The 16,038-nt window shown below is 44.9% G+C and overlaps 1 protein-coding gene across 2 annotated transcripts; it reads left to right on the top strand.

Moving 5' to 3' along the window:
• The first annotated feature begins 7,948 nt into the window (after window positions 1–7,948).
• Window positions 7,949–13,342, top strand: MNX1 (motor neuron and pancreas homeobox 1). 2 transcript variants are annotated; one of them, XM_027840910.1, is made up of 3 exons: window positions 7,949–8,603; window positions 11,790–11,950; window positions 12,682–13,342. In XM_027840910.1, the coding sequence occupies exons 1-3, from the start codon at window positions 7,949–7,951 to the stop codon at window positions 13,027–13,029; spliced, it is 1,164 nt and encodes a 387-aa protein (XP_027696711.1). In that variant the 3' UTR covers window positions 13,030–13,342. The 2 variants fall into 2 exon arrangements, with proteins under 2 accessions (XP_027696711.1, XP_027696712.1); XM_027840911.1 differs by having other exon boundaries at window positions 7,949–8,617; window positions 11,795–11,950.
• Window positions 13,343–16,038: the final 2,696 nt, after the last annotated feature.

Raw genomic sequence — 16,038 nt, 5'->3', positions numbered from 1 at the left:
GCAAGGGGTGTATTTATACCTACAGGTACAGGGATGTGTACTTACCTGTGTATTTTATAGCTATCTTTCCCCATCTATATCTTCTCTGTTACCCTCATCTATAAATACAGATATAATAGAAAATACATCCTTTTGGCAATAGTCATGTACTCAGATTTTTTGACACTTACTAACTCTGTAACCATATAGAAGTCACTGGGCATTCTCCTCCGTAAAGTGGGGAATAATAAAGTCTGTAGGACCTGCCTCACAAGGTGATTGTAAGGTTCAAGTGAGATAATGTATGTAAAGTTGCTTACTGAACTCTAAGAGTAGTATAAATGTCAGGTGTGATGGTGATGATTAAAGATGATAATGGTCTGGGATTTCTGATTGTAAATTGTGTCCTGCCTGCCTGTACCCTAAATTCTTTGCCTGAATCCCAAGTGGCTGGACATACAGGCACAAGCTAGATATAAAATAACAGGGATTCATTGGAAGTCTTCTCTCATTCCTGGGTGTCTTACTTATGTGGCCCTGTAATATGCAGGCTTATTTTAAAGGCACAATTGTACTGGAGGTCATTTTCACATGGAAAACATGAATGTTTCTCTATCTCTAGATGTAGTTAACCTTGTATTTGAAGATGTGTAGCACAACTCCAATGCATTCTAGCTGTATCTAATTTGTGTCATCACATATCAGAATACAATGAAATAGCTGTAATGGAAAACAGGAATATACATAAACATGTCCCATGGGCTGAGATATTACACAGAAATCTGCATCTCTATTCAGGTGCCATTTCCCCATATAAGTGAACTGCTCACATCTGCTGTCCCCTCCTCATTTCCCCTGTGAGGGGAAGCATTTATACAAATCAGGTGGGCTTTACTCTGCATACCTGAAAACAAATCCAGCTACTGTGCTGTGCTCCAGGGGAGGCTGGAAGTTCTGAGGTGTAGGAGACAAAGAACTTGTTCTAGGTTTAAATTCTACCTCTGCCTTTGTCACCTTGGACAAGTCACTTATCTCTCCAGACTTCAGTTTCCTCATCTTTGGGATGGAGGCATTGAATTAGATGGCCTCTTAGGATTCTCTGAGCTCTATGTCTATGTTCCTATGAACTGGTCTAGGATCCTGGGAATGGAAGGAAGTTTCCATTGGGCTGCTAAATACCTAACCAAGAGTGAGGAACCTGCCGCCTCGAGGCCACATGTGGCCAAAGGTTCCCCACCCCTGGTAACTTATTACCCACTCTCTCAATAAACTTCAAGGCAAGTCATCAGAAATTTAGTTTCCTGCCTCCAAGGCCAAGACCAACTTTGGCTTGGTCCAGATGCTGATGTGGACAGGATTATCAAACTTTTTTTTCTTTTTCCCACTTAGAAAAAAAACAATCTGGTGCAGATTCTGGATTCATACTGGGACTTGAAATTTGTTCATATTTACAACTTCGAAAGTTATCTTCCCTCTTAAATTCCAGCAGTCCCTCTAGGAAAAGTCTCGTAGTTCTGGGGATCTGCTGGTTCTTGGTGGAAGCTGGTTCATACCTAGCTTTCAGGTGGGAAGATTGTAAAGTGCACAGGGGTAGGATGGACTCACAAGGTCAAACCACTCAGCCACAGGCCAAGAAATTTTATGTTCAGCTATGCTTTCTGATTCTGTAGCCCAGATGGACCAAATCAGACTTCAAGTAAACAATTCAGGCTGGCCAGGGTACTAGGACCAGAAGCTCTGGTTTTATTTCAAAGTGACTTTTCCTCCACCTGAGAGCAAATGAAATTTCTGAAGGAAAGGGGAGAAAAAACATAGAAGGAAATGTGTCAGGGTCAGGTCCCCTTTACCCACTACTTAGTCCTCTTGTCTTAACTCAGAAAAATCCAGATAGAGATATTCACCCACTGGAGTTCTATTGCCCCATTTTGGCTATAGGGCTGTAGTCTCTGAGTTTCTTTTCCTGGAACCAACAGAACTTTCCACTCTGACCCACCTGTATTAAGGCATCTTTCAAAGAGCTACTGAGAGCATAGAACACTGGACTTGGAGTTAGGAAGAGCCGAGTTCCAATCCTGCTTCACATGCTTATTAGCTCTGTGACCTTTTCCGAGTCACTTAACTTCTCTCAGTTTCAGTTTCCTGATCTGTAAAATGGGGATAATAATGACACCTAATTCACAGGGTTGTTGTGAGGATCAAATAATATAACATTTTGCTCTTTTCAAACTTTAAGACACTGGATACATGCTACCTATTCAAAGATATGAATAAATGTGGCTGGAACTTCCTTTTTTTCCCCTCTGGGTCTTCTGGTCTACCCTTTTCCATTTCTTTTCTTCTTATAAGGAGTCAAATCACCACATCTGATGCTCAATGTAGGACCTGGATGGAATTGAAAAAGGGAAAGAACTAGTGTCTGGGTATAACACTGTCAGAAGTATTTGCTTTCTAATAATATTAGCTAGCATTTATACAACACTTCAAAGTTTGCAAGGCATTTTACAAATTTTATCTCACATTATCCTCACAATAGGTGGGGGAAGAGAATAAGCATTTTTATAGTGCCTACTTTGTGCCAGGCACTATGCTAAGAGATTTACAAATAATATCTCATTTGATTCTCCCAACACCTATGGGAGGTAGGTTCTATTATTATCCTCATTTTACAGATGAGGAAACTGAGGCAGAAATCGATTAAGTGACTGACCCAGGGTCACATGGCTAAAAAGTATCTGAGGTTGGATTTGAATTCAGGTCTTCTTGACTGCAGGTCCAGTGTGCTAAATGTTTGGATGCATAGCTACCTTTCTGTTGTCTAATAAACTCTGAAGAGTATTTCATATTGACTGGAGGTTGCATTTCCCTTTTTGGTCCTGCCTGGGAACCAAGATTATGGAAAGGACTAATACTTGGTGTCCTCAGCCTGAGTTTGTTTCCTTGATGTGAGATTTGATCTTTTCTGACAATCCTACCTGAGTATTTACCTGGGGGAGAAGGCCTTCTCCACCTCCAGCTTTGGAAAGGTTTAAATGTACAAAGAGCTTTCTCCCCCTCCAATCTCCAGGTTTACACAATCAGACATGCACATGAAGATGTGTACCTCCTACACTACTACATACTATATAGAATAACCCTACAGTATGTAAATTCTATCATGCAACCCCTCACTCTTCTTATTCACATAAAATCACAGAATTATATTTAGAACTGAGAGGGGGAATATTTTAGAGAGAGATCATCTAATCCAATGCCACAAGTTTACAGTTGAAGAAAATGAGGCCTGGAGCAATGAAATGACTTATCCAATGTCCCACAGCTCTAGTCCAGTGACATAGATGGAAATGGAACCCAAGTCTTCTGGCTACAGGTTTAGTGCTCTGTCCACAATACCACTGCCTCACATGTGCAAAGGAGCAGGTCTAGATTTGTACGCACATCCATACAACTAGATATACCTACACTTGGGATCCCACACACATCTGAAGACACTAATACTCATATCCGCTGCTGTCTAGTTGTAATGCTGAGCCAGTTAAAGCTGGAATAAGACAATTGGGAAAACACAGAACTTTTAGGACATCTTGATGCAAGTCATGCCTGTGGCCATTTTGTTGAGGAGAAAACAGAATGTTTCCCAGAGATGACTCAAATGGGACTCTCCTTCTCAGCCAATACAGCTCTCCCAACTCCCATGTACCCTGAAAAGTATGGACAATTGAACTCACAACTGGCCAAATCTCTGTTTCACAACTCAAAAAAATCAACCTGTGGCCAAGACACAGTGGAAGCAGGAAGAAACACAGTTTCTAGTTACTTCATTGATCTCCTGCCCAGAAAAGTACCTGGTGATTACAGGCCTTCCCTGAACATAATCTCATTGCAAAGTGGGCAATAAAAAGAAGAAATAAAGCTAGAAGCATAACTATAACTATATAAAAGAGTAAGGCAATAGGGGGAAAAATCAGCTTCACAGATATAAAACGGAGGATGGCTAGTTAGATGGCGAACAGTTCATCTGAAAAAGAGCTGGGGACTTCAGGGGACCACAGGTTCAACATGAATCAACAATGTGGATATGGCAGGCAAAAGAGCTGATCTTGTGCTGCATTAAAAGAAACATAGCTGCTAGGAATAAGGAGGTGAAAGGCTTAACAATTAGAATGATGCAAAAATGGCATGGTCTTGTAAGAGGATAGTGAGTGATTCTTCACTCCCTAGAGGTCTTCAAGAAAAGACTGGACAGCTCCTTTTTGGATATGTCTCTCCTGGATTCTTATTCTGTCTTGAGTTGGGCTTTATGGCATCTGAGTGCCCCTCCAACCCTGAGATTCTGTGTGATCTCAGGGCTCATCTGAGCTCAGAATATTAGACCTAGAAAGAGATCATCCAATCAGAAGGCTCTCAAAGTGTGGTTTGAGGACCTGGAGGAGTCCCTGAGACTCTTTCAGGGGGCCTGAGAAGTCAAAAAGATTTTCATAATAAATACTAAGATATCATTTACCCATTAAAGTACTCCTCCCTTTTCCAACTATGTATCTGCTTGAAGCCAGATTTTTCTTCCTCTACTTTAACCAAAATGACACATTGCAACTGGTTGAATGTGGAAGCAGATATGAGAATTCAGCTGGTTTCCATTAAGTCAAATATTAAAAAGCATTTGCAAAAATTTGTGAAACAATGTCACTCTTCTCCCTTGATTTTTTAGTTTTATAACATGTTTATTTTTCATAGTTATGTTATATATATTAACATGTAATGGGTTTGTTATTGTTATTTTAAAATATAAGTTTTAATTTCTAATATGGTAAATATTGAGAGATATAGCCTACATAAACAAAAGCTCTTTCATCTCCTCAGTCTTCAAGAGTAAAAGGAGTCCTTAGACCATTTTATAGATGAGGAAAGTGAGGCCCAGATAGTTGAAGTGTTGAGCCCAATTCCATACAGGGAGTTAAGGGTCAAAGCCTAAACTTATTCAAGGGCTTCTCTAAGGGACAGAATGCAGAGATAGAGAATCTAGGTTCAGCCACATAATATACATACATATATGTATATTAACATAAGTTTTCTCATCTTTAAAATGGGAGGGATAATACTTGTACTGCCTACCAAGTGCTATTGTAGGGATCAAATGAGATCATATATGTGAGTGCTATATAAGTGTTAAACAGGAGATTAACAAACTATTAGAATTAGGATTCAGGCCTTTAAATCCAGGATTCTTCTCACTACACCAAGCTACCTAGCCTTCTCTTCCTCCGGGTGGGATGGTACTTTGATCATGATCCCTGGAGAAATTTAAACACTATGCAAAATCTAGGTCATCTTGTTATTTAGATGATCACAACCCCACCCTCCTCAAAAAAACAAAACAAAACAAAACAAAACAAAACAAAACCCACAGTATTTTGCCCTAAGAAATAATTTGTCTGATATTAAGAGAAATCTATCTCACATAGGGACAGAGAAACGCTCTAATCAAATGTGATCCAGGTGAAGTCTTCTGAAGAGAGACGGTGCAGTCCCTATCTTCACTTAAAAACAAACAGCTGTCATGCTGTGATATACCTATAGATCCTCTTCTGTTCATTAAAAAATTTCCTCCCCACCCATTTTCCCCTCAACATTCCCTTTCCTTCCCCCACCCACTCCATGCTTCTACATGCCCTCCTTGCACCTACACAGGAAACTGTGACTTTGTAAAACCTGGACCTCTTTCTCTCAGTTCTCTGTGTGTGCCTGTTTGGGTAAGATAAGTGAATCTAATAACACTCTTGACTACGCCTTATTTTTGGTGGCAGACTTGACTCTTTGACCTACAGGTGTTGATTCTTTCGTGCTCCTTAAAAAGTGCTTGGAAGTGCATTTACTGTAAATATTTGAAGTGCCGAGGCATGGTTGAAAACTGGAATCTAACCCAATTACTTGTACAGTTCTAACCCAAACCCTGCAGGCAGCCGAGGCAGAAAGGGAACTTTTTTCTCGAGCACCAAATATGGGGGGTGGGGAGGTGAGGAGAGACGTGGGAAGAGCCCCTAACAGTGATAGGTTAGCTTATTCTAGAGCGAAGTCTCCCAAGCCACTCACCTCACCCTTCTCACCTTCTAGAGCTTCTAGAGAATGGCTCTTTTAACATCAGCATCCACTATCCCTGCAACTCCCAAACCCGCCCTTGCAGAACTATAGGTATATGATTAGATGTGGGAACCTTCTCCCTTAACCCCTCCTCCCCCAACATCTTTCATGCAAAGAGGAAGAGTTCGGGCTCCATAGAAAACAGAATTCTGTCTTCCCATCTGTTTCTACGTATTCTGCACTGGGGAAGTGAAAAACCACAGGGCAGTGTTGTTGAAAGCCTTTCAATTGAGGTTAGCTTTTCCAGGCACCGCAAAAATGGGGATCGGCGGGTGGCGAAGTCGCTTGTGAAAAAATGGGGGGGGGAACGCCGCATCACGAAACTACTGGGGTGAAGGAAGTAAGATGCTAAAGATAAAATAATTCTTATTATTTATAAAACTCCCAAGAGGAAATTATTTAATCCGCAAAGGGGCTGGATCCATGAACGAAGAAGACATTCTGCTCCCACCCCTTGCCCCTAAAATTAATTAACAGGGCTTTATGCTTTAGCAATATAATTTCTTAACAGAACGGTGTGATTTCGAGTTTGAAGAAAAATTGCATGCCCTAGTCTTTGACTAGGAACAAGGGCGAAGGTGGGGGTGGGTGAGAAGAGGGGCCGAGAGAGAAAACACCGAACTAACCTACCTTATGGCCACCAAAAAGAGGTCCAGTTTTTCTGTCTCTTTAAGGAAACACCTTATCTGGGTGGCCACTGTGTGTGTGTTCACATAGTACATGCGTTGGGTGTATATACGCATAATAATAATTTTCAATCTGCTCACTGTTTAAACCAACCTCCTGCAGGACCCTAATATTAAAAAGACCCGACTAACTTGGGGCACCCTGCTGGGTTTGATGCTCCGAGATTTGATTACTAAACTTTTGGCTCACCACACCTTCAGAGAACTCAGGTCCGAATCTCGACTCTGCTACTTATTAGCTGTGTGACCTTGGACAAGTGACTTCATCTCTCTGGGCCTCAGTTTCCTCGGGTGAAAAATGAAGGATTTGGACTTTATGATTTCCAAAGTCCTTCCAACTTCAGATCTATGAACGGAGTCCAAACATGCACAACCGTCACTTCCAAAACCTTCTCACCGCAAAGGCTGGAGTGGAAACCAGTCGGCTGCATTCGGAAGCTTTTCTGCTCATTTTCTTTTCTTTCTGTTATTAACTCTCTCCCTCTACCCCCTTCCCAGCATTCGATTAAGGAAATCTCTTAGGACGGATCAGAGAGAGCCTTTCCCTTTAACCTGGCCGGGGGGTGGGGCAGAGAGTGAGTCGGAGGAAAGGGCCAAAGGAGAGGGAGGAGATGAGGGTGGGACCTGGCCACTAGAGACATTGACAGGTGTTTTGCCTGGCCAATCCCGGGGGCAGGACCACAGCACCACCACCCCCAAGGGTTTCGTCTCTTCCTGGGCTGCCAATGAGCGACCGAGCTGAGCCTACAAGTGGGAAGAGTTGGGAGCCTGGGTTCTTACTATCGCGGGAGCGACATTTTGCGGTGGTTACTTGAGGGGGTTGATCGAAAAGACTCTTGGCTCTCTCGGACGGACCAGGTGCAGAAGAATTTGTGTCCTCGGGGGTTGGGCAAGTTGTGTGTCTGGGCGTGCAGCGTCCTGGAGTGGGAGGGAGGCAGGGGTGTCCTGGACGATGGTCACTTCGGTCTGATTTTCCAATAGTTTATTTTCTTATTAGAAAAATCGAGAGATTTTCACTATCACCGTAAGAATAAGGTTATCCCAGCGCCGTCACCACCACTTAAAAAAAAAAAAGAGGCAAAACAAAACAAAGAAAAAAACCCAAACGCTTCGAAAGATTGCAAAACATATATATCCAAAAAGAACTGATGGAAAAATCCAAAAATTTCCGGATCGATGCTCTTCTAGCAGTCGACCCACCGAAAGCTGCCTCGGCGCAGACTTCTCCTCTGGCTCTGGTCACGTCTCTTTCCGCCTCGGCGGCCACATCTGGCAACAGCAGCAGCAGCGGGGGGAGCAGCAGCGGCGGCGGCAGCAGTAGCAGCAGCAGCAGCTGCAGCCCCCCTTCCTCGGAGCACCACACTGGCGGCTCGGACTGCCTGAGGACGGAGAGCCCGTCCCCGCCTCGGATCCTCGCAGCCCACTGCGGGCTGGTGCCCAAGCCAGGTTTCCTGAGCAGCGGCAGCGGCGCCGCTGGCCATCACCACCACCACCCTGGTGCGGCCGCTGCAGCGGCTGCAGCGGCCGCAGCCGGAGGGATGGCCCTAGGGTTGCACCCAGCGCAGGGTGGAGCGGGGATCCCCACCCAAGCGGCTCTGTACGGTCATCCCATGTACAGCTACTCGGCGGCAGCGCTGGCCGGCCAGCACCCGGCTCTGTCTTATTCCTACTCCCAGGTGCAAGGGGCCCACCCCACCCACCCTGCAGACCCCATCAAACTCAGCGCCGGCACCTTCCAGCTCGACCAATGGCTCAGGGCGTCCACCGCGGGCATGATCTTGCCCAAAATGCCCGATTTTAACTGTGAGTATCCGAGAGTGAACGGTACAATGGCACAGGCCGGGTAGGGAGGGGGAGGACTAGAGATGGGAAGCAGGTGGGGAAAAAAAAAAACAAAACAGAGCTTGGGGGTGAGGGGAGAAATTGAGGTTTGACTATGAGCGTATTTACCCTTTACGCGATTCCAGAGAGACAGAGAATGAAAGAATCTGGGGTTCGTGGGGCCTATGATAATTCGTACCCAGGTTATAGATACTCAGTGAGTATTCAAAACCAAATTATTAAAATGGCAACCTTTTCTTTTTCTTGTCCTCTTTCTTGTTGGTTGGTTGGTTTTTTTCCGTGGAAAGTGAAAAAAGGAGGTGAGACTCAAGTCTGTAATGATTAACTATGAGGAGTAGGGAAGCAACCCGAAACACGTTAAGAATCATATCCCGCTGTGTGGACTGGTATCCATTAATAAGAATGTTTCCTTGGGGAAGTGGGCCCCTATGGTGCAAACGGGCTTTTATGGAGGAAGCCCCTCAGCCGTGGGATCTCAGGCCCTGAAGGACCAACAGGGCCTACACGTTTTCCAGGTACTGCAGGGACTCTTAGCTTTGAATTAATTCTGCAGATGCCAGTCTAGTTCTTAGGTGTTTTGGAGGGGAGGGAGATGGTTGAAGGCGAGAGTTACTTTTGTCTGACTGGACCGGAAATAATTTCTCGAGTGGAGACCATACTTTCCCTGCCTCACCGAGATCCGATACGAAAACAATTCGAGCAGCCTATACCAGCTTCGAGTGAGAACCCCAGGGTGTGAGCGAACTGACCAGAGTTAGATATTGAGAGACTTGGGCAATAGTGAAGGTCCCAGTCCTAGACACCAACCTGCTCGAACCTCGAGCCGCCAGGCGCCGGCGTCTCCCCCTTCTAGGCCGAGAAGCTGGGCTGGATAGATTCTTAAATCACCCTGCAGATCCCTAGGCCAGATGCTAGTTTTCTGGTGGAGATGGCAAAGCCTTCAATCCACTAGGGTGTAGGTTTACTTAGCCCCCTGCCAGAAGGATAGGAAGGTGTATACGTATTTACTTTTTTTTTTCCTGCGGTCGTACGCCTAAACAAAAAGGACCCATTGTTTTCGTCTGTATGGGTTTGTTTAGGCTAGGGAGATGCAGACCTGAGGAAAAGAGAAAAAAAAAAAAAAACCTAGAAAAGAAAAACGTGCCAGAATTCTGCCTCCTTTTCAGGGAAGCTTGATTGTAACTGAACTGAGAAGGGTAGTGATAATGGAGACTGGGGGAAAAATCACAGGACAGTGAGAAAATCCCAACTGGGTTACTATTTGTCCACCGGACACTAGTCCCTTTTCCCCTTGGCCCTTTTAACAGGTTAGCTCCAAATGAGGTAATAAAACCGCTTTCTCTCTCCTACCACTTTTTCCTGCATAATTCGAAGATTTTTGTTCTTTTGAGGTGGCGGCGGCTGTTTTTTGTTTGCAAAAGCAAAAGAAGAGACAGTGCATTCCAAGAAATGGAAGAGAAAAGTCAGTTATGTTGGGGGCAGCAACCTTCAGATATCTCTGAGTTTTGCCCAAATTCTTGGCACAAAACCTTTTTTATTTGTACATCATTAAAAAAAAAAAAACAACAAACCCACCATGTTGCCCTTTTCCCTACATACGTTTCCCATTTATACCTGCGTTTTCCTACATTGGAGATACTTAATTATTGTGGTTGGGGTGATGGTGGTCGTGGTGAGGATTGATATCTTTCTTACAGAACCACTAAGGTCAGAAACTTTCGACCCTGAGGAAGCCCTGGAATTTTCATTAAAATCTATATAATGAGAGGTAAATCTACTAACCAGGTAGTTTCTCCCCAAATTGGTTAGGGTACAACTATCTCCCCCAAACCTGTCTGGAGTTTTTTTCTTTCCAGAGTGGATTCTCCAACACTCCTTCGCTTCCTGCATCCTTGATCCCTAATGATCTAAATTAAATCTAAAAACAAAAGCGCCCTCCCACTTTATGGTCAGAAAACACAATTCAGATACAATCATGAAAGCTAGTAAAGGGATTGAAACTGATTCCAAAAGACATCTCCCTCTTCGGCTGTTGGAAACTTGTTTCGTTTACCCTAAGTAGCTTTTCTCATCCCCCCCACTCCATTGCAATTTCTCAAGTGGTCCCCTCGGAGCCTCCGTTTTAATTAAAGTTCTAATGTATTGTCAAGTTGGGAATTCGGAGCCTTGTGTAACTAAAGCGGGGGGCGTGGACCTTTTTTAAATAAAGCAAATTGTCACTCCCAAGGGAGACTGAGCTCATCCCACCCCGATCCCCAGTCCTTTTTCTTTTCTTTCCTTTCTTTTCCCCCCTTTCTTTTATTGTCTACCACTTGTCGGGCTCCTGGGAAATCAAGGGGAGTCTCATTTTGAGGTCATAAAATTCCCTGTGATGTAACCGTGCGAAATTATGTAAATAAAACCGCTGTTTCAAATAGCCAGTTAAGCCCTGCCAGCACAGACAGGTTGGGTCTTTAATTTGCGTAATGAGAGCTCAACAGAAAAGGCCTTTCTTTGCACCTCCTCCCTTCCCGGGCCCATACACCCCTTTAATACTCAGAGCGGGAAGTGGATTTTATTTTCGCTGGGGAAAAGACCACGAATGTAACCTGGTAGTATAGAGCCCAGGGGTAGATTTGGGAAGGAGGCAGAGTTGTGTCCCCCAACTGGCTGAATTTTCCACCTTCTGGGTTTTTGCCCAATGGAGTAAGAAAGGATGTATATATGTGTGAGTAGACGAGAGGGAAAATCAGGGAGGGACTTGTTTCTGTATCTCCCTTCTGGCCCTTCTCGGGGTATTCTTCTCCCAAAGCCACCTGCAAGATGTCAGAACTCTAGGCACAGAGAAATATGACTAAAGATTTGGCACAATTAAAAAAAACAATCCTGGTTCCACTTTTTTTTTTTAAGTCTCGGCCTTAAATCCCGATGGCTTCGAGCTGCTAGCAGGAAATAACTTCAGGTCCTTGGAGAATAGGTAAAGAGTGAGAGCAAGGAGTGGAAATTGAGAAGAGGGTCTAGGCAGCTTTGTGGTCTGAAGCCTCCATTGGAAGGCACTGGACTTATCTGAATATTTATTGCGGGGAAAGGAAGGAATCTAGAAGACCCCTTATCAATTCCCTCTTTTATTGATTCTCCCCCTGCCTCTCTATACCTTGTTCTTTATAGCCCAGGCCCAGTCCAACCTTCTGGGGAAATGCCGGCGGCCCCGAACTGCCTTCACCAGCCAGCAGCTGCTGGAACTGGAACACCAATTCAAGCTCAACAAATACCTCTCCCGTCCCAAGCGCTTCGAGGTGGCCACGTCGCTGATGCTCACCGAGACCCAGGTAGCCACTTGGGATTTTCTCTCTTCGATGACCCTCATTCTACCTCACCGCGGAGGTCCCTGGGTCCCCTCCCCCCCTCCCACTGCAGACCATCCTCCACTGCAGGGATCCCTAGCATGTTGAAAAGCCCTTGCTTTTGCTTTCTCAGAGAGAAGGCGCTTCCTTTCCGGCTGTCGCCTTGAACTACAGGTATACTCATCTCAGCACATCTGGCTCCGTTACTCTCCCACTCCCTTGTGTGTAGGTCCCTTCCTCCTAAACTACTTAGTTATCTGGCCTCTCTCTAGTTGTGCTGCTCTGGAATTTGCTTTCTCCTTTGGGGACAGGTGGGAGTGAAGAAAAGAAAGAAGCTCTCCAAGACTTGAGATGTTCTAACACAACGGCTGATGATGGGGAGGTGGGGAGGAAAGTAATGAAGGGAAAGGGAAAGCTTGAGGGCCAAAGTCGTCACAATGCAGGTGGCAGGTGGAAGGAAGGTAGTTAGTTTGTCCAGGGTCAAGTTTTCAGTGAAACGGGGTGGGGGGGTGGGGTGAAAGAAAGAGAGTACCTGGATCTGGTTCTAGCTATTAGCAAGGGAGCCCTGAGAATGCACATTCGCTGTTGGTAAGAAAGTTAAAGCTACAGCTGCAAACCCTCAATTGCCTGGGAAGGAAGCTTTCCAAGAAAGGAAGGGGTAGGAAGAGCCCAAAGTGGCCCTGCTAACCTCGCGACCTTCTGTTTCCATGCTTCAGGTGAAAATCTGGTTCCAGAACCGGAGGATGAAATGGAAACGGAGCAAAAAAGCTAAGGAACAGGCGGCACAGGAGGCAGAGAAGCAGAAGGGAGGGGCGGGGAAAGGTGGAGGAGGGGAGGAAAAGGGAGAGGAGGACCTGCTGCTTCCTTCAGACAAGAGCAGCAGCCGCCGCCTGCGGGACTTGAGGGACAGTGACCCAGAGGAGGAAGAGGACGAGGAGGAGGAGGAGGAAGGGCATTTCTCCTACAAGAACAATAACGCTGCCCACTCCTCCGATTGCTCCTCTGAGGATGACTCTCCGCACACAAGACCCTCGGGACCCGGGCATCAGCCTCCGTCCCAATGAAGAGCCCATGAAGCCTGCTGCGGTGGGGAGGCAGGAGATGGGGTGTGACCTCACCCTCCCAACTCCCCTGTCCAACAGAGCGTCCTCCACGTTCAGTTGGACCTGGTCACATCCAGGACTTGGGAAGCCGACACAGATCCTCGAATTCAGCAACCTGCAACCCCGATTTCTCTGACCAGGAGAAGACAGTGGAGTGTGTGTGTTTGTGGGGGAGGGGGGAGATCATTCTTTCCTGGACTGCCTCATCCCTTCTCCCCAGTTCTCATCTCTGTTTTCTATCTCCTTGCCTCCCCCGAGGTTTCCCAGGGGATTGCAGCCCAGAGTTGGCTTGCAGGGGGATTGGTAAATCCAGCTGCTGTCATTGATGAATGGATGAAAATCTGGGGACTCCACCCCATTATGCCCCCCCAGGACCTAAAATCCTGGGAATTTTGGTCGTTTTTGGCTACAGAGCTTCGGCTGCTGTTGAACGAAAGGAGGAAATCCAGGGGAATGTTCAAACTTGAATCTTTTTTTCTTTGGTTTATATTTAATTTTGTTGTGGTGGTTCAGTAAGTGGGGGGTGGGAGTGAGATGTTGTAAGGGATCCCCTAATACATGGGAGACCTTCCCATCTCCCCACCAAGTAGAGAAAACTTGCCACACAGTGTTAAGTGACATTTAAAACTTGAACCGCAGAACGCTGTTCTTTTGCTGAGTATTGAAAAAATGTTCTGTGCTTATTATGTGTCATGAAAAAAAACTTTATGTCATGAACGTTCAAACTGCTGGAAATCTCAAGACTGTACTGTCTTTATTTTTGTATATTGTATTTATAAAAAAAGATACCTCTACTTATGCATGCTAAATTATTATTTAGCTTCTCCCATCATCCGTGATGGAATGTAAAATAAATTGGTTTTATACTAGATTTGAGTGTAAACCTGTATTAAAAAAAAAAAAGAATGTGATCCAATTCAGTTTAACAAACACTTATTAAGCACTTCTTATCTTCCCAGCCCAGTGTTAGACGATAGGCCAGGGGCTCAGCTTTTTTGTGTCATGGATCCCTCTGGCCATCCGTTGTGCCATAGGACCCCCTCTCAGAATAACATTTTAAATAAAATCATAAAATTTAATAAATAATCAATAGTTTAATAAATACAATTTAAATTTTACAAAATGAGCATTAAAATACATATTATTACAAAGGAAACCAAATATTCAGGAAGTCATCAAGATATTTTTTAAAAACTCTGTGACCCAGGTTACAAACCTTCCCTAGAGAAAAAAAGATAAAACCACAACAAAAGTTTTGCTATTTTATCTGGGCTTGAAATGAACATAAGAAGAAGGGTCACAACTTTGGCCTCTATTGTGTTCTTTTGTGTATTGAACTGGTGAGTGAGGGTGAGAAAAGGGTGGGTGAAATCAGAATTGCAAACTAAGACGAGTGCTTAGCGATACATCCCAGAGCTAAATTCTGCATCAGAGGAAATCCTTCGGCACTGGCTTAGGTACCCACCTACCTTGGTTACCTTTCCTAAAGGGAAGTGAGCAATTTAGTGCTGTGCAGCTAGATGATACTTAACTGATCTGGAGAAGCCAGCATGGACCAGAATGACCATCCCCTCCTCACACTTTAGTAATCTTTATCTTTTTTTAAATTATATTTATGTGAGTGTTTCTCTAGTCCTCTGAGTTTTTCAAAATTATTTTAAAGTCACTTAAAATAGATGTTGGTGTTATTTTAGATGGATTTTTTTATCCCTTTCCTGTTTTTCTGAATTCAATTATCCTCTATTAAGTTTTTAATGTTTAAAAGATTCTTCCTACCCCTTTGCACCTTTTCCTCTCTTCCCTTTGCCTAGCTGGTAATAGCTCACTCTCAGATCTGTGCAAATTTGCAGGCGAACAAATGTGAGGAGAGCCAGTCAAACTGCAGAAACGTTTCACACTGGAACTGCAATGGCTTTGGATTAATAAACCTCTGCAATGTGTCTCATCAATCACACAGGGGCTGCAGAAGGGCGGTTGGCCATGTGCTATGCACATGGAGGACAGAGACCCTGGATCAAAAAGCCTGTGGTTGCTGCTGCAGCGGTTCCCCATCCAACCTACTGCCACAAACCAGTGCCAGACTGGGATCCCCACCTAGTGCTGGGAGTAGGACCAGAGCACTGAACTGAGACGGGTGAAAGGGGTCCTTCCAGCTTTCTCCACTCTACATGGGAGAAAGAGGCCTAATGGAAAGATCTCAGAACTCTTGAGTCAGATCTGCTGTTTACTGGCCCTGGGTCCCTGGACAAGTCTCTGACCCAATCTGGGGCTCTGTTTCCTCAGCTGGTTGTTTTTTTAAATAAGTGGATTGGACCTTAGGTGAACTTTTGAGTTCTCTTCCAGCTTTAACATTCTGTGGTTCTGCTCTTTTTTTGGCAGTATGAAAATGTCTGCCTCTTCAACAATCTCTAGGAGAAGGGAGAGGAGAAAATAGAGGTGCCTTTTCTTCTTTTTTCTTTATAAGCACTTGGGTGTCCACCAGCTGCCACCGCCCTGCCTCCTCCCAGTTGATAAATGAGTTCAGAAGGGTCTGGTATTTCATCTGGGTGATTACAGCCTAGGCCAGCCCAACGGCTCGTCTACCTATAGGGTTGGGGCGAGATTAATATCCTCTGTGGCAGCTCATTATCACCCCGAGCTCCTTCCAGAAAACCAATCGCAACCAAATCTAGGGAGGATAGAGGAGGGGAGAGGTTTGGGGAGAGAGATGGGAGAAAAGGTGGGGGAAGAAAGAACTATTACATTGGCCTCAGGGTCCAAAGGTGATTTGAGGTAATAAGGGCTCCAGCAGGTGATTTGAGGTAATAAGGGCTCCAGCAGTTGCACTGATCTCAAGCTGGCAGCTAGCTACAAGGCTGCTGGAGGACTTACTCAGCGCAGCAATTCCTAGGAGAGAAAGAAGTGCCACAACAAACGCTCAGAGAGAGGACTTCCTAAGTTTTTAGCTGGAGTTCCCCAGTCACCTCCACT

Source organism: Vombatus ursinus, unplaced genomic scaffold (assembly GCF_900497805.2).
Source record: "Vombatus ursinus unplaced genomic scaffold, bare-nosed wombat genome assembly UNPS02014852.1, whole genome shotgun sequence".
Taxonomy (NCBI): Eukaryota; Metazoa; Chordata; class Mammalia; order Diprotodontia; family Vombatidae; genus Vombatus; species Vombatus ursinus.
The sequence above is the reverse complement of the archived record's forward strand: the minus strand, read 5'-3'. Positions and strand labels throughout refer to the sequence as shown.

Bases quoted from the DNA above. Each gene is read 5' to 3' on its own strand.
- MNX1 (XM_027840911.1), top strand. From the start codon at position 7,949: ATGGAAAAATCCAAAAATTTCCGGATCGATGCTCTTCTAGCAGTCGAC. The intron at 8,618-11,794 runs GTGAACGGTACA...TTTATAGCCCAG, and splicing joins TTAACTGTGAGTATCCGAGA to GCCCAGTCCAACCTTCTGGG. The intron at 11,951-12,681 runs GTAGCCACTTGG...TCCATGCTTCAG, and splicing joins TGATGCTCACCGAGACCCAG to GTGAAAATCTGGTTCCAGAA.